The 21,573-nt window shown below is 40.7% G+C and overlaps 1 protein-coding gene and 1 long non-coding RNA gene across 7 annotated transcripts in view; one reads left to right on the forward strand and one right to left on the reverse strand.

Moving 5' to 3' along the window:
- LOC105088992 (uncharacterized) overlaps positions 1-21,573 on the reverse strand; it is a 723,199-nt gene that overhangs the window by 531,773 nt on the left and 169,853 nt on the right. For 2 of the 4 annotated variants that reach the window (XR_010378187.1, XR_010378188.1), the window contains exon 8: positions 3,812-3,955. This is a non-coding gene — a long non-coding RNA (uncharacterized LOC105088992). Of the gene's footprint in view, positions 1-3,811; positions 3,956-16,255; positions 16,834-19,292; positions 19,399-21,573 lie in introns of those variants that run through there. The other 2 variants (XR_010378193.1, XR_010378191.1) reach the window with 2 other exon arrangements.
- The window catches only part of CDH20 (cadherin 20), a 178,216-nt gene that overhangs the window by 125,060 nt on the left and 31,583 nt on the right, over positions 1-21,573 (forward strand). For all 3 annotated transcript variants that reach the window (XM_064480386.1, XM_031441804.2, XM_064480385.1), the window contains 4 exons: positions 8,307-8,700; positions 16,479-16,773; positions 17,363-17,482; positions 19,956-20,123. In XM_064480386.1, the coding sequence (XP_064336456.1) occupies positions 8,455-8,700; positions 16,479-16,773; positions 17,363-17,482; positions 19,956-20,123 (829 nt within the window). In that variant the 5' untranslated portion in view covers positions 8,307-8,454. The remainder of the gene's footprint in view (positions 1-8,306; positions 8,701-16,478; positions 16,774-17,362; positions 17,483-19,955; positions 20,124-21,573) is intronic.

Below are 21,573 nucleotides of genomic sequence, written 5' to 3' on the forward strand. Positions count from 1 at the left end.
TGTGGACTTTTGAATGATGACCATTCTGACTGGTGTGAGGTGATACCTCATTGTAGTTTTCATTTGCATTTCTCTGCTAATTACTGATATTGAGCATTTTTTCATGTGCCTATTTGATTATTGTCTTTAACATTGAGCATAAAGATTCCTTAATATGTTAAGGATAATAAGCCTTTGTTTTCTCATGAATGTTGCCTAATATTTACACATAAAAATATAATAATTTCTAATAATTATTTAGTTCAATCTATCAAAATTTTCCTTCACTACCTTTGATAATACTTGGGGAAGGTTTCTTCAACTCAGGATTGTAAAAATAATATTCACGTGCATCTTCTCTTAGTACTTTTTATTTTGTTTTTCTATGTGTTCTACTAAATTGCATAGTTTACTTTTTCCCACTTGACTCGAGTGGAGGGTGAATGGCAAAGAAACAGGTAGAGGCTGACCTTGAAAAGAATTAGAGAAAAAAGATTTTCTCATATCAACCCCCTTCCCCCCCAAAATTAAGGAAGTAAAATGCTAAACCACCAGAGATAACTTCATGGTCATATCCCTTTAAATAAACAACTGAAAAATATATAATTTTAGGCCACTGTAATTTTTCAAATCCCAATTTCCTCATAAGGTTTCCAAGCATCTCTACAAAGAACTCTTTACATTACAAGTGATGCCAACATCGAGAGCACTTCTGACATGTAAAGGCTCATTATATTTGCTGTCCAAGAACAGAAATATCACTTGTAAAAACTCAGTTTCCTTGACTTTTGTTGCCTTTATAGTAATTACCCAAGCCACTTAATACATTGCTGTAAGAATACATATTAAAATCAGTATGGAAAAAATATTAATTAAATCAAGTTAAAAGCTTGAAGGCCTAGAAAGAATAATAATATCAAGCAGTTGAACACTTTTCTATTCTGAAAAATACACTAGTAATCAGTTAATATTTACTAAGCACCTAATATGTGTCAAATACTGTACTAGGTATCAAGGATACAAGGATAAAAGACACCATCTGTGTTCAAAGAGCTAACAGTGTGGGGAAAAAAGGGACAAGTAAATAGTTACAATACTAAATAATGAAAAGCCAAGACAAGAAATTCACAAGGTACTTTGAAAAAAAGATAGACAAAAGGGGAAACACATAGGAAGTAAATATAAATAAGAACAGGACTTATTCTATAGTATTAGGTCATGATAATCTGATAATCCTTTAAAGAAGATTATTATCCTCAAATTTGAGGCTCAGAAAGGTTAAGGAGACACCCAGTGTGTCACACATCGAGCAGCAGAGCTGGAAATAACCTTACCAAAATGCCCTGATTCCAGATTATGCTCCCTTCTTTAAAAGAGAGATTTTTTTTTTGAAAGCATGTCCTAGAAGACAAGTTTCTCTTTTCCTTTAACAGAATAAATTATAAACATCAATGAGATTTTCCTTTTGTTTTATTTTGTTTTGTTTTGTTTTGTTTTTCCAGGAGTTTTTCTTTTCCTTGAACAGATTAACCAGCAGTCTTTTTTGTGTGCATTCCTTATACATCAGAAGAATGAAAGATAAAATATCCACGACTCCAATGTGAGTCGGGATTATGTAAAAGGAACAGTATGTGAGAACTGACAGGTCAAAACATCCTTAGCTGAGCTGAAGTTCAAGTCAGCTAGAGGAAGCCACGTGCAGCAGGCCCAGCTGCAGGTCAGGAGCCTGGATTCAGTGTGTGCGCCTGGGGAGTGGCAAGAATTGCTAAAGGGAGAGGAAGGAGTTCACATTCTTTATGCCCAAAGCTGCTTTGAAGTTTGGGACTAAAAAGAGAAGGAAAGTTCTCGCCTCTTTAAATAATCAGGCATAGAAGGATGAATTTTTTATCCCTAAGTCTAAAATCAAATTTATTACCTTGCCTCTAACTAGTGCTTCCTCTCACCTTCCTGCTGTAACCTAAGCACAGAAGTTTCCCTTCGTTGTTTCCCTGCACCCAGCTTCCTTTATATCTGACCAGTTTGCAAGTATTGGAGACTCTGCCTCCTCAAGAGTTGAGACATCTCACAAACTTTTCCACCCGATCCCTGGTTGAAGGTCTCCTTACCAGCCTTCCCTGAATTCCCACCCGAGTCTCCCACCCCTCTCCAGTCCTCTCCAGCATCGCTGCTATACAGATTTGAACAGTTACATTTGCATGCTCAGAAGCCTTTAGAGGATGTTTCAACTTCTAGATGGCTGACTGAGATTGAAAGAGGTTAAGTCACTTGTTAAAGATTGTGCAGATAAGAAATGTTAGGGCTAAAACTGAAACTCGGTTTTGTTTGGCTTCACAAACCATTCCTTGATTAAATATATCTGATGCTCAAGTATTTATCAAATTAATAAACTGTCTTAATTTTAGACAACAAGCTTAGTTTTGCCCCCAAACTCTTCTTCCCATGGTTTAATCTTTATGGTCCAGGGAAGACTACAGAATTGTCCTACCTGCCTCAAGTTGTGGAGGAAGTCAAAGTTATAACAGAAAGTACTCAGTAGTGATTATTTGTAATTTCTTATCAAAGAAGAACTTTAGCCAAAGACTTACATTTAAAACACATTCTTTTTTTAATGAACAAGCACAAATATAATGCAATTATAAGTGTTGCCTAAGACTAGATATTAGTGAACATGTGAGACAAGTCTGAAAAATCAAAACTGACCATTCTTATCTAACTGGAGTCAAAGACACTGCCCATAGACTGAACTGTAGTTTCATTAGCTTGATTAAAAGTGAAAACTGGAGGAAGGCTAAAGTAGGTCAAAAACTTCCTGGCTCCTTTAGGATTAAAACATTTACCAGATACTAAGTATGTGTGAAAGGATCAGTAAGAATCTACTTGCCATTCTTGGAGGATATGAAACGAAAGATGGGACACCCTCAACTGGAAAAATTGATTATAATGAGAATGAAAAGCAAAGAAGAATTGGGCATGAACTCTAGCAAAAGGATTTCTAAAGTGGAAATTCCTTTATTCGTGACTCAAGCTAGGGAATTTATAGCTTGAGGGTCAACGTATATACAGGATACACAAAGCAGGTTTTATGATGGGACTTACCAGGTTTTTCAGAGACAGCTCTTAATTACATAATTCAAGCTTTCTACCATTTTCTGTTATATTCCTCTCACCCACACATTGACACACACACACACACTCACACTCACACACCCCTACTTTTATATAAAGCTATGTATTGTTCCTAAACTCTTCAATAAGCCACCCTTTACCTCCCCCTCAGCCACAGCAACCCCACAGTTCCATTTCTGAATGTCTTAAAACAGCACTCGCTCTCCTCAACTAGTTTGGTTGTGGGAAGAAGAGCAAAAAGAACAAGTGGTGACAAAGCGAGGATTTCAGAGACCAGTCACAGCTTGACTGAACACTGTAACAGCTGAACCTCTGAATCCTGGCTCCGAATTTCCATAGTTTTTGAGGAACTTAGGGAAGCAGGAATTCATAAAAAAAATAAATAATCAAAATTAGAATAAGCAAGAACGATGACCACCTTTTCTAAGAAATCTCCAAGGAAGTTAGGTATTCTTCTGTTCAATTTAAAAAAAAAAAGTAATACCATAATTCTTCAACTCTAGACAGACCATCAATTAATTAACCGCTTCTTTGAGGGATGGGAGAGGAAATGTGATCACACGAAATGTACACACTGATTTTCATATATATCCCATTTCAGGAATGTTAACTTTGGGGTCAGAGGCAGTGTTATGAGGCAGGTAAGATGTGGAGTAGGGGAGTGGAAGTCAGAGCACAGCTCAAATCCAGAAAACCTAGTTAGTACCTGGACAACCTCTTCTGGTTCCATAGGGTTGGTCGCCTCCTTAGATGGGTAGCTTCAGGTAGGCTGGTGAGTTGATAGCCACAAAAGAAGACTGGAGCTTCTACTCACTTAATGACTGCCCAGGAGAAAATTGAGCTGGAACATCTGTAGCAAATCAAAGACTTCCGGTCAGAGAACTGCCTCACCTTCCAGAGAGAAAACCATACTGTACACCATTTCCAAAACACATCCCCAGTGGTGGACTTTGGTTGGCAGCACAGACATACACATACAGATTCAGGAATGTTGAGAGTTTTTTTTTTTTACAGAAGCACTGAAAATATTTTCTTTATGGGATTCCCAGTGGGAATCTTCTTGTCTGTGAACTGTGGATATTCCAAAGATACCATCATCATGTGAATTTTTCAATCCAATTTATGTCATCACCTGTTCTCTATGGATTCTGTACTCCAAACTGAAGGATTTTGACTCCTAAGTAAAACAGGTTTGTTCATATTTCTCAAGAGAGATGCTTGACTGGGAGGTGGGATGCTGCTGTGACACTGAGTTGTATTCCGATTTAATGTTGATGCACCTTACAGTACACTGTCATATTTCACTGTGATATCTAGGGTCTTCGCAAAGTTTTTTTTTCTTTTTAAGTACATTTTTAGGCTCTTTTTGTAAGTAAAAGTGATAGCTTAAGAAGTTTAGCTGCCTAAAACCACAGCACCACTGCCTGTATTTTCTTCCGTAAAGGCATGAGGCCACATCACAAAGTTAAAACACCCCCTGGTTCTCAGGGGGAATCACTAGCAGAGGCGACTGACTTTCTGTTTCTGTAGAGATGTCATCTGAGCTTTACTGAGTAGTCCTTCTATTAGCCATCAAAAGCTCAGGAAAACTGGAATAATGAAGAAAGAAATCAGAGGGAGACCATAAAAGCCCAGTTCATTTCAAGGAGAAAGCAGTAACCATCCCTTCCCCCTGCATTTTAAATATCACAACAAATTTAAGTAATGAAATAAACAATTCACTGAGAGCACACTTTTATGTACAGCTTTAATTTCTTCCTACTGTGTTCATTAACAAGCTGTTTCTTCAGGCAGGATGGGGTGAAAAAAAACTTTTAAAAGACTCATTCAACACAGAAGTCAATTTCCACTAATGTAGTCTTCTTATGGCATATGTGGTCTTCCAAAGCGGGTCTATATATACATATATACATACATTAGTCTCTTCCTTTATCAGGACAACAGCAATTAGCCTACCTTCAAACACATCATTGCTATTCTTATCCTGTAGGAAAAAAGCTTGAATAGGAGAACTATTTTATTTATAATCATTGCAAACTGGTTAGTATGTCTGATAGAACTGATTTTTCCCTCACTTGTATAAACAGCTCTAATTGTGAAAAGAATAATGTAACTATTGGATAACCTAGATTTTACTTTCTGAAAAGTTAGGCAGGAAGTATTTTTCATCCATTCTGCCCTGCGAAAGCAGGAATAAAGTGCATTTCAATCAACTGTAGCCATCAAGTTATTTACCACAGAAAGAGTTTACAGGCACTGTGGGTTTGCAATTTTAGGTGTGTCGGGGGGAACGTGATGGGGCACATGGGCCACTAGAGCTGTGACAGGGTCCCCAAGGGCTCCACAGGTCCTAAACATCCTAAAGACACTTTATTTGTGTCCCGTGAAAGGGAAAAATGTGAGGGCTTTGCGCTAATGTGCAGGAAGCCAAGGTGGGCAAGAGACATGAAAGCTGAGGCAACCGGATGGCCTACAAAATATTCATCACAAAGACTCCACAGAACACCTTCTTTTTCTTGAGCTCTTCAGATCACACTTACCGGTAAAGATGGGGAGGTTTAATTGGCAAGAATGTATGTCTAGTTTGTAAGAGATAGGAGAATATAAGAGACAGTCTTAAAATCCCTTGAAATTTCTTCAAATCTCATGCTGTCCTGAAAATTTAGCCAATGGAAGCAGGATAGAGGATATCTGCACCCACCTGCCACCGCCACACACACACACACACACACACACACACACACACACACACACACACACACGAGGCAGCTGCTCACTTAGAATCTCAAAGCAAGATGTAAAAGTAGCCACAGAAAATAATCAAAACCATGGAAAATAATGCTTAGGCAAAATGTCTACATATGAAACACACACATTGAAGGAAATACATTAAATAGAGTATGTATTTTGAGCTCTACCTTTGATAAATGCAACCCCAAAAGAGAATTTCCTCTATTCTACTGAGTTCTCAATAGCAAGTCCTTCATTAAGTTTCCTCATCAAAACAAACAAACAAACAAACAAAAAAACAGTCTCTGGTTATTACAGAATTAGGCTGGGCCAGACTATATCACCCAAGAGTACTTATCACAGACGCAGAGAGCTGTAAAATAATACACATATACATTAGGCCCTTTCAGAATTTTGGCCCAAAAAGTGCCCACAAGATACGTTCAAGGCTCAGTTCCCCCACTTCATACATGACCCAGGTAATTTCTCCTTATGTTGCTGTTCAAATGTCAGTTGACACCTTAGTGATTTACAGAATACTTTCACCTACAGCATCCCAACAGGCCCTCATGGTCGTCCTGTGAGGGAGGTGGGAGAACCACCGTCCAGCACTTAACAGATGAGAAACGAAAGTTCATAGGAGTGAAGAAGTCAGACATAATGAAGATGGAACCAGGAGCCAAAGTGTCTGACCCTTAGTCTAGTGTTCTTTGGGGAAATTACAGACAAGTCTGTGTCTCACAACATATGAGCTATTCCCATGGTGGTTACCAATCCCAATCCCAGTATTCATTCTGGCAGGAGGTTTTTTTTTTTTTTGGTAATGCCCTTTGGTTCATCTTCGAGGTCCCTAAAACAGCATTGCTATTTCTCACCAATCTTTTTCATTAATTCATCTCCTGGGTTAAATTTCCTCCTTCCAAAATGTCTCCCCTTAGAAGGAATCAGAGGAACATGAGCTGGGTTTCTGTCTACCAGCCTAAAGAGAAAGGGAACTGCTAATACCTGCTAACCCACCTTCTAAGCACACCATTGTTCTTTATTAACAAACACGCCGCCCTAAATAAGGCACACTCGGCTTGCTTTTTACTTGACAATCAATCTGCCTTTAGAGCTAGAACTGGTAAGAGGCACAGCCTCCCATTCTGTCACAGAAATTCTATAGTGTCCCCCAGCTCTTGCCTCTTCATCAGCTCTCATTGAAGTGATTTCTAATACAAAAATGAAATGGCATATTGTATGAGATGATTATAAGATATCTTTTAAACTCTTTTGTTCATTTCAATAGTGAGTATTTGAGAGGAAGCTAAAATGAGTTCTGATGAGGACAGGTGGAAGGTGGTAATCGAGTTAGCATCAATGCATTCATTCTAAACCATTTGTAGAAATGGAGCACTGCTTAGCTGCATAGGTCTGAAATCCCCAAATAAACACATCTGTTCTCAGAGGGTGATAGCAGTTCTTCACATTAACAGTGAAAATATGAAGCCCACAGAAGACATTTTAGTCATTTTGACAGAGTGGCTTGAGTGCTATGCCACCTCATTAAACCCAGCCAAAGTAAAGGAAGAAAAGGTTGATGAGGTCGTAGTCCAGGAGTGAGGTCACCAGCTAATCTGACCTGATAGCAGAAAAAGAAGTTTGACTGATAAAACATCAGGGTAGAAGTCAACATCCCTTTGCCTAAATGAGTCTTTCAGATTAAAAAAAAAAAAAAAATTGTTGGCTAGACTCCCTTAGCGTGCCCACAGCAGCACGTAACTAACAGCACTTTGAAATCTACTGTGACTGATATAATGATTAACTGACCTTTCAAATCCTAGAAAGGTCACATTAGCAGCCCCTAACAGTGCTTCAGAGCTGAAGCAGTAGAGTGTGAAACTTGAATCCACCATGAGCCCAGAGAATGATTAAAGTCAGAAGTGATCCATGGGTGCTTATAAATAAAGTCCAAGATTCCTAATATTATCAATAACATGGCGTAGGCAGAAGATAATTGTGGGTAGCAAAAAAGTAGTCAGATTTTCATTTTGATTTTCTAATAAGCCAAGAGAAGCAGTTGGGCTAATGAAAATATTAGTTATTAGCTGTAAATTTTGGAAATGAATGCTATTTTTAAGAGTTTAGGAGGCTGTCTGATCATAAATATTTCAAAGAGCACACTATTAATTCAAGCCAATCAATAATACAGCATAACCCTCCAGCTACCAATGAGAAGAAATTTATTCACTAGTTTATTACTTCTGAAATCCATATTTAAAGGTTTGGGATTGATTATGCCAAGATAAGCTGTCTTCTTTTTATCAAAATATTATTTATTACTCAAGCACTTCTAAAGCAGTAACATGTTATGACTCTTTAATCTGTTGAGTAGAAAACTGAGTATTTACTGGTATTTTTCTTAAAAACTTGCCACAAGCCCAAAGGAAAGAATCTGACATCATCACATTGTGTTTTCCTTAACTTGACAGGAAGTCAACTTCAAGCGGATTGACTTCAATCAGGACCTCATTTGGGAAGCATCAGTGTTCAATAAACTATTATTTTTTTATTTGGAAAATACTCAAGTTCAGTGGCTTTATCATCCTGGACTTTACTTTCTGAAAACCTGGCAATCCCATGTGGACTTCTGGTAGAATGAGCAATGCAAAGAGCTGGCTTGGACTCGGCATGTCCTTGTACTTCTGGGGATTGATGGACCTTACGACCACCGTTCTCTCAGGAACACCAACACCGCCAGGCGAAATCGAAGTGCTCCTGTCAGACAAGCCACAGTCACACTTGCGGACAAAGAGGAGCTGGGTTTGGAACCAGTTTTTTGTTCTGGAAGAGTATACAGGAACCGACCCTTTGTATGTCGGCAAGGTAAGAACTGCCAAAGAGAATCATCAGGGTATCGAATATTGAGATCGAATACGAATATGAATTGGATATGACACCTCACATAGTCTGAGACCTGAGAACAATTTTAACTAGTAGCATGTTACTTGACAGTTAGTTGAAATTTAATTTTTGCTGTGTCAGATACCGGTCAGAGAGGAAAGATTTCTCTCCTTGTTCCTGCCTCTGTTCTGAGTGGGAAAAACTAGGAATTGGATTTTCTGGAGGAAAAATGATGGACCCTGCAAGAATCATTCAAGTCCCCGCAGAGGCAGCAGCAGCCTCTGGAAAAACAGGACAGGGAAGAAAGAAACTGAGGGACGCAAAGGGAGGAGTAGAGGGTTTTTCGCTTTTTTTTTTTTTTTCCAAAGCATTTCCACAGGTATTGCCTGAGGCTTAAATTTAATGAAAAAAAAAGAATAAAACATTCATTTCAGAAGATCCTAACATGCGCTTTAGGATAGTCAGAGACGATCAATGAATATATTTATAAACTTTATACTCTAATTCCCTTGATTTATCTATCGTTTCATTTTTAATCCAGGCTTTCTCCTGTGTTTACTTTATTTCAATGTTAATCACACACCATTTTGTGAAAGCAACGAAGTGACAGAAAATGGGAAACAAGGAACTAATTAGAAAATAAATAATTCATTCAAATAATGTAAATACTTGTTTAGCACAGAGGCTAAGTGTGGGTTTCAGAGTCAAATACATGTGGGTTCAAAACCCAGCTCTGCCAACTGCTTCCAGAGTGACTTCGGACAGGTCACTAAGCCCTGTTTGCCTGTTTTCTCAAATGTCTAATAAGGGTGATAAGAGAACCACAACTTCCCAAGAGTTGTCCACATAAGCTCTTTCCTCAACTCCCACCCACTTCCCAACCCAGTTATCTGGCCACTTGGTACTGTGTTGTCCCCACTCTGCCTTGAAGTTGTGTGTTCAGCGGTCCTAAGGACCTCTCCACCACCAAACCCGATGGTTTCATTTTATGCACAGTGGCTTTGGACACTGCCTAGTCCCCTCTTCTTGACTCACATTCTTCTCTCAGCTTCATGACCTTCACAATTCCGTTTTGCCTCCTTCCTTCTCAGCCTCTTTGCCAGTCCTCTCTCTCACCCTGACCCAACCATTTGGTGGTCTTGTAAGGACAGATTTGCCATCCCTACAGTCTTAAATCCCACCCCTAGATCAAAGAATCCAAAACCTCCATCTCTGGCTCAGATCATTTGTCTGAACTTCAGACTTACAAACCCTACCACTCCACATTTATGACTCAGAGGTCTCCCAAATGTGGCATATCCAGCAAAGAATTCTCCTTTTCTCTCCCAAACCGCATCTGCCCTAAGTCTTCCCAATGTTAGTCAGCATTGCTATCGCCCAGTTCCTAAAACCAGAGACCTGGTGATCATTCTTCCCTTTCTTTCACTCCCCCTACATTCTCACCACCCGCAAACTCTGCTAGTCCTATGCCAAAAGAAATCCCGAATCCTTCATTCCTCTCATCTCCACTTCCACTGTTCTCTCTCACCTGTGCAAATACCTAGACTCCCAATCAATCTCAACACGTCTACCCACCCTTCCTTCCAACCCATTTTCCACACACGATCTTTTTAAATGTGAGTCAGATCATATCATTCGGCTAACATCCTTTGATGTCTTCCCATTGTCCTTTGAATCATCCAGATTCTTCTCCACCACTTACAAGGCCATTCCTCTCTGACTCGATCCTCCTCCTGGACTCCCGCCACGTCGCATGCTACTCTTTCTTGCCCTTGCTCTCATGTTCCAGGGACACAGCCTTCTGTCAGCTCCTACAACTTGCCAAGCTTTGCCTTATTGCTCCCCCATCATGAGATGCTCTTCCCCGGCTTCTCTCATGGTTGGCTCCTCTTCATCCTTTCGGACTCACTTTGAATCTAAGTCTTCCTTGACCATACGCCCCTCTGTTATTCTCTCACACTACCATTACTTTTTTTTCACAGCTCTAATCACGACCTAGAGTATCTAATTTATTTGTTTATTTATATACAAATATATTTGTTTGTGTATTGTCTGAAGCCCTAGACTAGACCGTGAGTTCAATGAGGACAAGGACATTGCTCTCATTTTATTCACAAGGCCCAACACAGCACCTGTCACATAGACAGTGCTCAAAAAGATATTTACTAGTGAATACCTCATGGTGGAGTAAGGATTAAGTAAGCTAACACATGTAAAGTGCTTTAGCACAGCACGTGGTCCAGAGTAAGATCTTAATCATCGTTACCCTGTAGTAGTAGTGGCAGCGATAGTACAGGGAGTTCACTATGGGAATTCAGCAGCTCAGTAATGCATACCTAATGCACCTGCAAATCTCTCGGCCTCAAAACCTGTGAATCTTCTGTGACTTCTACTTTTCCTTCTCTTCTTCCTTCATGCACAACCAGTCTCTACATCCTGTCAATATCTCTTTGCCAGTTTCTCTCAGATACACCTCATGCTCTCCAGGCTGTAACTACTGTGGTCCTTCTGTTCCTCATGATTAGATTAACCAAGCAGGCACCGTAGGGAGAATCTTCCCAGCTCTCCCCCTGGGACTCAGGACATTTATCTCCTTGAAGTACCCTTTCCATCATGTCACTCCTTTGATTAAGAAAGCACTGCAGTTCTCCATTGCTTATCAGAGCTCTTAGCATATAGTTCAAGGACTTTCAGAAAATGAGTCCTCCTCCTTTATCCAACCCTCCCCTAGGATTTCTCAAATCTTGCCCTCATCTCAGTCAAGCTGGGTCTCCTTATGGCCCTGATACAACACACCACATTTGTCCCTACCCCAGATCAGTGCCCTTGCTACCACCATGCCCAGGACACGCTGTCACCTCCTCTCTGTTCAATCACATTCAAATTTCTCAGGGATCTAGCTTAAAGGCATTTTCATCATGAAAACATCTTCCATCTATTCAGAATTCCAAAGATTTCTAGCAACTTGATATCTGTAAAACATTTCTTCCAACTAGAAACATAGCTACTGCTAAAATAAATTTAACAAAATACTTTTGTATTCAATAATTGCTTTGTGTATGTAAAATTTAGAGCCCTCTTCCTTTCTCTGAAGGGTAGAAACTGAGATCTCATCCCTGGCCTTCCCTATATTTCCCTAACACCTAGTACCCAGCACAGAATTGGACATACAAAAATGCAGAAAGACAAGAGTACCCAATATTTTTCTGGGCTACCACAGTACTATGTCTCAGTCACATTCACATAGAGCAGATCATTTAATCATCTGAACAGTGCTATGGGGTAAGTACACTCCTAGATAATTAGTGTAGGGAATAAGACTCAGGGAGGTTATGTTCATTGCTCAAAGTTACACAGAAGTTAACAGGAAATCTCACACCAAAGCCACGGGCTTTCCTTTATGTTGCCCTGCATATGGCCATGACTTCAGATCTAGCCCTGAGAGATACACAGAATAGTCAATGGTGTTAGGGTGGGTGTCATCCTGTCCAAGCAACACTCCAGCAAGCAGTGTAAGCTTTTACCCTGGATTGGGTATGTCACCTCCACATGAAGAAGATAATTAGATATTCACTTATGCAGTCACTCTTCCTCTTTACTTTCTTTTGAAAGAGAATCCATCCACCTTACATTTACATTTCCTCTCCCTGAGGGGCATTCAGCTTGTCACCTCGAGCTCTGCAAGATGTCTGTTCAGAGAGCTGGCCTGAGTATTTGCTTATTTCAGAAAGGAGTATGGCAACAATTATCAGCTGTAATTGGTATGGCCTTATAAAATCCACACTGGGCTTCCAGGGACGAGGCAGTGTCAAGGTAAAGCTAGATTATATTGACATATGCAAAGAGGGCGATGCAGAGAGCTTGTGCCTGTGCACGAATCTGTGGTCCCAAGTCACGCTGAGGTTAACAACTACACGGAAGCTGTCTAACCACAAATTTTAAGCACTAACTGCATTCCTGGAATTATACGAGGCCCTATGAAAGATGGCCAAAGGAATGAAAGTCACCCTTGAGCTTAACATTTTTCATAATCTTCATGTACTTCCCATCATTCACTACTCCTTTGCTGAAAACCTCATAGACCAAAGAGTTGTTAGGACAAGGAGGATATCCACCCATCTTATTCTGTCTACAATAACAAAACTGTTTTCCCAAGATGTACACAACTGTGTGTGCCAACTCCAGTCCAGAAGCTCCTTACCTTCCTCTGAAGACCTGGTGCTCAGTCAATGTTAGCTGAATTAAATATGGATAAACATAAAACATACTTTTATTGCAGGGCCAATTTGCTGAGTGATGTGGAGAAAAGCTGTTAATATCTTTCCTTTGCAATTTTTGCAACCACATGTGTATTCTATGGCCGGTAAGCCCTAATATTACATGCACGTTACGGTGCTGGTTACTAAGCTAGTGTCTCTCAGGTCTATAATCCACTTTGCGATGCTGGGGCTGGGACACTGCAAACCACAATTTCTCCTTTTCCAACCAGCTCCTGTTGGGTTCTGACAGGAGAATGTACTAGAATGAGAACCAGAGGGAGGAGGCAGTTGATGCCAGTTTCTGGATTCTTTGCACACTTGCAGCACCAACCTCATCACACCTGCTGAGAAATGTCAGCACTGATGGATGGCACCCCCTTCTCAGAAGTCCGAGTCTCAGTTCTATGGGAGGGGGTGCTGGGGGCACCTCTTCTAAACTCCTGAAGCCCCAGCCCCAGGGGGAAGGACTCCCTTCTCAGAGGTCTCCCTCCAGCCCAGTCTCCTCCAAACATCTAGATCCTCAGAGCCCTAACTTCTGCTCTCTGCTCTCCCAGGCCCCAAGCCAGAGGGGCACTAGCTGTTTCCTGGAGTTACTATCTTTCCAATGATACATCAATGTTCCCTTTTTCCCTTTCAATCCTTCACTGTAAAGTCTCTCTGCTAAAACAGCTGATGTAGATTTTGTTCCCTGACTGGACCCTGAACTGATACAATTACAGTTGACACTTGAACAACATAGGGGTTAGGGGCACTGACCCTTGGTACCATGGAAAATCCATGTATAACTTCAAAGACAGCCCTCCGTCCATACCCACGATTCCTCCATGCTCACAGTTACTCTGTACCTGTGGTTCTGCATCCAGAGAGTCACCCGTAGTACTGTTTGTAGTATTCGCTATTGAAAAAATCCACATGTAAGTGCACGTTCGCAGTTTAAATCCACGTAGTTCAAGGGTCAACGATGTATTTCTCAGAAATCAGTTCCGTGTAAGCAGATCCTGGCCCTTTTCATAGCTGGTGCTCTTTCTGTTCATACAAAGCCCCTCCTGCTTCTCTGTGGATGTCCTCTCACTCCCCCTGCCCCTTTCTTGCTCACAGGCACACATACACAGAGTCTACCTGAAAGATGCTTGCTAACTCTTTTAAGACAACAGTAACATGATTTCACTAAAAAGCTTTAACCCTAATACTACACCCTACACCATTCATTCAATAAAATTTTACTGAGCATTTGCTACACATGAGGACCCACACTAAGATCAAAGTCACATGGCTTCTGACTTCAAGGAACTCACAAGCTAGAGAGTTCCTCAAATTCTTCTCCCAGTACAGACAAAAACAAAATACAGCCCAGACTCCATTGACATCAGCTACCCAGGTTGTTCCTGAGGAAATGGAAACACTGCCACAGCAGCAATGCTCTCTAGCCTTCTGCTACTTATTAAGTACTTGCCATGGGCAGAGCACTTAAACTTGGCCCATGATGATCACAAGGATGCTTACCTTTTTTTAGGATTCATAGGACAAAAGTTTTTAGATGACAAATATATATGTAAACACACGTAAGTATATACTTTTTTTAATATAAAAAATCTTTAGATCCTTGTCCTCCTCCTCTCAATTCCATTCTCCTGCCCGGGAAAACAGTTCCAGATGGAATGGATTTTAATTTCTTTGTGGCCAGGTCCAAATAAAACGGCTTTCTATTCCACATAATAAGAGCTGGGCACCTCTGCTTTTTTGGCTGCTTAAATAGAAGACTTGGATTGTGAAAAAAATAATACTGTGTATGGAATAAGGAAATGTGAGAACTTTATATTCCAAATAGAACTCTTTAAGTAGAAAAAAAAAATCCACAGCATTTTTTTTTTGGTCAGTTTTGTTCTCATTTTCCTTCTCTAGATAAGACACAGCTGAATTCCTCCAGGCAGCAGAATCGCTGCCTGTGTGATTTGGCTGTGAGTCAACTGGAGATCAGCTCAAAGCCGGCCACAACCTCCAAACCCATCCTTGTCTGAGGATGTTCTGAATACACTTTGAGGTGTCTTCTTAGTGTCCGTGCCACTTAATCCTCAGGCTAACACTGTCCCAGCAATGCTTCAGGCAACCTTCTCCAGCTTTTACCAGTGGGCTACGTTTAATAAAAAGGCCAACAGGTTGTTTCTGCCATCTCTGCTGCACTCCTGGGGATCTGAAGGGAGTGGAGAAGAGCTGGGCATATTAATGCCCTGTTCTCTGTGCACATACATCATCAACATAATGGGCCCCATTTAAAGCGTTCCTATTATGGGAAAGACACTGTGCTAGGTGTTTTACATATATTAATTTCTAATGATCCCAACAACCCTTCCAAGTAAGAATTAATATTGTTCTCTACATTTATAATATGAGGAACTTGAGAGTTATAAACATTAAATAATTTGTCAAGGGCACTCAATTTATAACTGACATGGATCATGTTCAGACCAGATACATTTGCCTCTGTGGTGTAAACCTAACACTGGTTGTCTGTTTTATAAACTAAATCTCACGAACTCCATCACTGAACTATGCAAAGTGCTAACCCCAGCAACAGTTAGAGGTGGTTAAGTGTGACTAATTTTTGTTGCCCCCATAGAGCAAGACTGTTATAAGATAGCACAGAATTCCAAGGTTCACCTATATACACTGTCTATAATTAGAGATGGAGTTTATTTCTAGGCTTAATATGAAAACAGTACCCTGGGACTCATTTTGACAGTCATTACAAAGCGATCTGAGACGAAACATAGTTGAAAGAGCAGATAAAAGCATGTTCCTAACATAACAACCATCCACATATAGATTTGAGTGATTCAACTAAGAGGCCAGGAACTGGGCCTACCAAAAGGAGAGATACACTGATGCAAAGAACAATAACCAGCAGTAAAATTCCATTTTGATACGTGAAACATAAGCAAACGTAGTCCTACTGAATGAAACTATGGACTTGAGAGAATTTCAAGAGCCCCCAGAAGTCACTGAGCATTTCCAGTACAGTGGCTGCAGCCTATTTATTAACAATTTCATCAGCTGCTTAGCCAACTTGAATTGTCATAAAGTTTTCGCAATTCCAAAACTTAATTTATATCAACACTTTTTAAATTTTAAAATATTTAGGCCTGTCCTTTTTTATTTACTTAAATGGAAATGCTGGATTTCTCCTTGTTAGACTTGCTCCTATTGTCACCTTGGGACTCACACCTTCCACGTATACGTCTCAGGGAGAGTTACTTAAAAAACAGTACTAAGTTCAGGAGTGATGTGGAGAAACTTCATTTATTCATCAACCTGTATTTGTTGTTTGATGCAACCATGTTCAATGCATATTAGTTCTTTTTAGGCAGACAATTTAAGTATTTGAGTGAAAAAAAAATCTTCCTGTTTCAAAAGAGATCATAAATGTGGACCATACTAAAAACTAATTTATTTATGACACCCGTTTGTGTCCATAAATGAGGTGTTGGTGCTTTTTTTCCCCAGCTTCATTCAGACATGGACAGGGGGGATGGATCCATCAAATACATCCTCTCAGGAGAAGGCGCAGGCATCGTATTTACCATCGACGACACCACAGGAGACATCCACGCCATCCAGAGGCTTGACCGAGAGGAAAGGGCCCAGTACACTTTAAGGGCTCAAGCCCTGGACAGGCGGACAGGCCGACCGATGGAGCCAGAGTCAGAGTTCATCATTAAAATCCAAGATATTAATGACAACGAGCCCAAGTTCCCAGATGGACCTTATGTCGCCACTGTGCCAGAGATGTCGCCAGTGGGTAAGGCGGAGATTCACTGATTCTCACAGACAGCAGTTCCTCTATACAAGTTCTTCTTGTCTAAACGTGGAGAAGGAGAGAGTATGCAGAACAGTTCACAAGTTACAAAACTGTACCAAAAATGGCAACCAAGTCCTTAGGCAGGAAGCTACTTAGACACTGAAATCAGCCACAGTACAAAATAATAGTAATAATAACCTAGGATTGTTATTCAGTTCTGGTTCTTAAAAAGCAAAAGAAAATACAGATGATAGGTATGTAGGTAGGTAGGTAGATAGATAGACAGACAGACAGACAGACAGACAATGTTTGATTCATAAGGGAGAAGCATTTCGGTATTATCAAAAGAGGAATGAAGGGCCCAAAGGCTGTGTTGTCCCTACCGGTTATTAAGAATTTAAAACACAAATAACTCCCAGCCCGACTAAAGAGGTATTTTTGTACTCAGCAGTTACAGAAACTTGACCTAGAAAGAGGCCCCAAGGAAGCAGACATAACATCTGCAAATGTTTTAAAGTTGCCCATTTGGGATTGCATCCAGTCTTTAGTCATTCAACTTAAACAGGCTTCCACCATCTCTCTTCTTCAGGGACTTCTGTTATCCAGGTGACAGCCACAGATGCTGATGACCCAACCTATGGGAACAGTGCCCGGGTGGTGTACAGCATCCTCCAGGGCCAGCCATATTTTTCTGTGGACTCCAAAACAGGTATGTGATGTTCACAGTCAGGTCAGAGCTGTTTGTTTTATTCTCTAATAATCTGTAACTGCTATTTATGACAGACCCAACTCTCCTTTTTAAGAACTCTTCAGGGAGTGTATTAACTAGAGAAGATTGTTCTAAGCTTTGGGATTAAGAGAACAAACCAGCACTGCCCTGTGGGTAAGAGCAGCATGATGCATAGACAGCGTATAGGGTCTGACTGGAGAGGCCAAAAGAACTGCCTTCACAAAAGTACCTCCTCACTAGCCTTCAAAAAATTCTATGGTTGTATTTATTCCCAGGGAGAAAAGTCTTTTGCAATTCCAAGATCTAAGAGGATTGGCATTTAACCTGGGCTTAGTACAGAACTAGAATCATTGATTTTGAAACTAGAAAGAGCCTTAGGGGAATCATCCAGTCCATCACCATTCACTTAACTGATAAGGAAATTGGGAGCTGAGACCTAACAAAGTGCTTCTGGTTGTAGGTCAGTCCTCTGACGTGCGTTCAGATGTGCTTAGCACTGAACCACCCTGCACTGAGCAGAGAGGAAGGCCAGAATGAATGGACACTGGGACAGACAGGTTTCAATGAGAGGAGAAGAGAGCACAGAGCATGGGATGTGGCCCCCAGAAAAGGAGGTGCTAAGTGGGATGTTCTCACAGGGAGGACAGCTTAGAGTTGGGTGGGTAAGGAACAATGTGCTAGAAAAGGACAAATCAACAGACAAGCAGCAGACCAATTTGGTTTTGGGGGTTTTGTCTTGTTTGGTCTTGTTTTCAGTTTTACCCGAGAGCTTTGACTACAGAATTTCTGTTTTATCTATGAAGGAGTCCCTTTAATACTTCTGACTTGGGCAGAGCAATTATATCATTATCTTGTACTTGTGCCAGAATTTCTCCCCTTTAAAACGCTTTCATAAATATTACCACATATGAGCCTCCCAATAATCTTGTGAACTCGTGCAATATATGGAAGTGTTGTTATCCCCATTTTACATAAATTGAGGACCTAAGAGTAATTAACAAAAAACTTGAGTAAAGAAACTTACAAACACAGAGGTAAAGTCAATGCCGAACACTCAAAGTCACTCCTTTATATGAAGTAGAAAAAAACACATTTCTATTAGCAACCTGATATAATTTTTTTCAGAAGTCCTCAGGGAAACCAGGCATTCAGAAAATTGTATCATAAAAGTAGGAAGTGAGGGCGTGTAAATTAGTAGGAGGCAAGAAAAAAGATTGCAGTTAGGGACTTCTATAAAACAGTAACTTCAACAATTCTACAAACGGAGGGAGGGAAAGTGAGGGGGTGCCCACAGGGAGGAAAAATATAGACAGGAAGAGGGTAATGTGTCCTTTACATCCTAAGAGGAACGCTACATTATTTTGACAGCTCCCACGGGGCATCTATAGTGTTAAGGTCAAAAACACATGAAAAGATAGTTATTGCCATGCCCATAGGGTATTTAAAAAAAGAAAATGCTGCATATTTCACTTTAGAATGTTGTTACTATAACGCAAAATATACCTTACAGGACTAAAATGGAGACAGGTTTGTGGGTCCCAATTCCTCCCCTTGGCATACAAAAAGTCTTTTTAGCCAAGGGTCATGTTGTAAACTTGCAATAAACAAGCCTTTAATCTTTGCCTAGAGAGTACAGAAGTCAACTTTTCTAAGCGGGAAGGTTAAAAGGGAGATAAAACAGTCCCGCACATCTTTGGCAGGATCAAAACAACACATTTCCCAGGATTTTGATTTAGACCCTTCTTCTTAAATGAAACCGTATCATCACACTGAAACGCTGCTACGTAACTGTCTGGGGAAGTTCATCTCGTGCGTGTGTTAAAAATAAACAACTCACAGAGCTTCTTTCACGTCTTAGCTCGTGGAATGCGGTGAAGCACAGAGGTAAGCAGAACCTAATAAAACAGAATGGACACATAACAAAAGGAAAATCAAATCAGAATTCCAACCCTGCTTACAGGTACCGGGGAGGCAGGAGAAGGCAGACTAGGAGTGAGTTGCCTGAAGAAGAGCCATTCCCACTGCAAGGGCTCCAAGGGCTGAAGAAAGAAAGAGCTGAAGGAGAGTTATCTCCCATCACAGATTTGCAGACTTATGAGGCTTTGTTTTCTGGCCCCAACGCCCCAGTTTTCTTTGGTGAGACAGAGCAGCCTGAAATCGCCATTCCCCCGTCTGTCCGAGAACCACTGCTGCCACCTCCTGTTCCTGCTCAGGAATGTTGCCGGAGGAAATCGGCCCACCAGGCTCTTCCTGCTGAAATAGTACTTATTCACCCTTTATTTAAGCACAGCACTTTTTAGAAACTGGTATTCTGACCTCAAATTTAATAAAACAGGGGACTTGCATCTCCCATCAAGGCATTAACAGGGCACCAGGGAAAAGCTTACAACCCAGACTTAAAAACTGGACTTGTGGTTTTGTTTTCAAAAACAAAGTCATTTCTATCCTGCAGGTGTAATTAGGACAGCACTCATGAATATGGACCGAGAAGCCAAAGAATACTATGAAGTGATTATCCAAGCCAAGGACATGGGAGGGCAGCTCGGAGGATTAGCTGGGACCACAACGGTCAACGTCACGCTCTTGGATGTCAATGATAACCCGCCCCGCTTTCCCCAGAGTGAGTACCTAAGCAATGAGAGTACAGACCTCAGGCCAGAGGGACGCACCTGTGACAGAGGTGAACGACAAAGGCCAGTCTGAGTTCCTCTTTGAGTTCAACTATGCATGGATTCCTTCCCAACATTTATCATGCAATTCTCACATAACCATTTCCCTTGTAGGCCCCAACTTCCCATAGCACTCCACCAGTGTTCCTCACTTTTTTCACTATCACCTCCCTATGGAGCCTTTTTAGACCTTTTTTTCTTGATTGTCATGCCCTACTCTGCCACCTCATAAAATTAAATATTAAGGAATAAGGTTTTGTTGGTTAGGGATGAAATTTAGAGAGCCAGAAATCATTGTAACGTCTAAGATTTTTTTTCATCTCTTCCCTAACATGAATCCTTTTTGCCCCCAAGGATGCACTACTGCCCTTGTTGAGAATGCATGCGGAGAAACTAAGCCAAAACTACAGGTGAACACAGTGACCCATCTGACCACCTTAACCAATCAATTCACAAGCAGGTACTGAGTGCCTGCTTTGCAAGGGCCCTGGGCATGAAGGGCACAAGATGCTTGAAACCCAGTCCCTGCCTCTGTGAAGCTTAAAATCCAAATGGGGAGAACATACTTGATACTCATCAAAAGTTAACCAAGTAGCAGTATTTGTGTGCCGCTTGATTAGTGCAGAATGAAGCCTTCACAATAAACTAAGATGAATGAAGGCTTCATAAAAGAATGAGGGTTCAACAGGGGACTGAAGAATAAAAAGGATTCAAATAGGAAGAATGAAAACATTTCAGAAAGAGGAAGCGATTCATTCATTCAAAAAATACTTGTTTCAGGCAACATTCTAGGCATGGAATATAAAGACCTAGACATAAAGTTGCAAATGTAATTCTGTCTTCAAAGATCCCTAAAATGGAGACCTGCTCTTTAGTGTTTCAGATGCATTGTATTTCTAATGGAAGTCACTGCAAAGTTTTTGAGTAAGTGAGAGACATAAAGGAAGGCTAATTTGATAACCATGTACAGAACTGGTTGGCAGGGGTGGAGACTAGAAGCAGGAGAGTCCATCAGGAGGCATTTAGAGTGGTCCAGATTTGAACTGATAAGGATGTAAGGAAATGGCAGAAGGAGTGGAGTTGGACAATTAACAAAAGAGGGATTTCAGCCTCTTGATTTCTTGGCTAAAGGAACCAAAGCAGAGGGTGGAGTCAAAGATGACAATGATGTTTTAAGTCTGGGTAACAGGGAGAAGAATTGTACTACTGAGAGAAACAGAGGATGCATAATGGAACTAGTGGCAGGGAAGGAAGACGACAAATTCAGATTTGAAAATAAAGTGACAGCGGGACAATCAGATTGAATGTCCTTAAGGAAGGTAGAATATACAACTATGACTGTGGAATAGAGCCCAGGAATGGAGATGTGAATTTGAGAAGCAGATGCCTAAAAGGGAGCAG

The sequence above is a fragment of the Camelus dromedarius genome, chromosome 28 (genome assembly GCF_036321535.1).
Source record: "Camelus dromedarius isolate mCamDro1 chromosome 28, mCamDro1.pat, whole genome shotgun sequence".
In the NCBI taxonomy this organism is placed as follows: Eukaryota; Metazoa; Chordata; class Mammalia; order Artiodactyla; family Camelidae; genus Camelus; species Camelus dromedarius.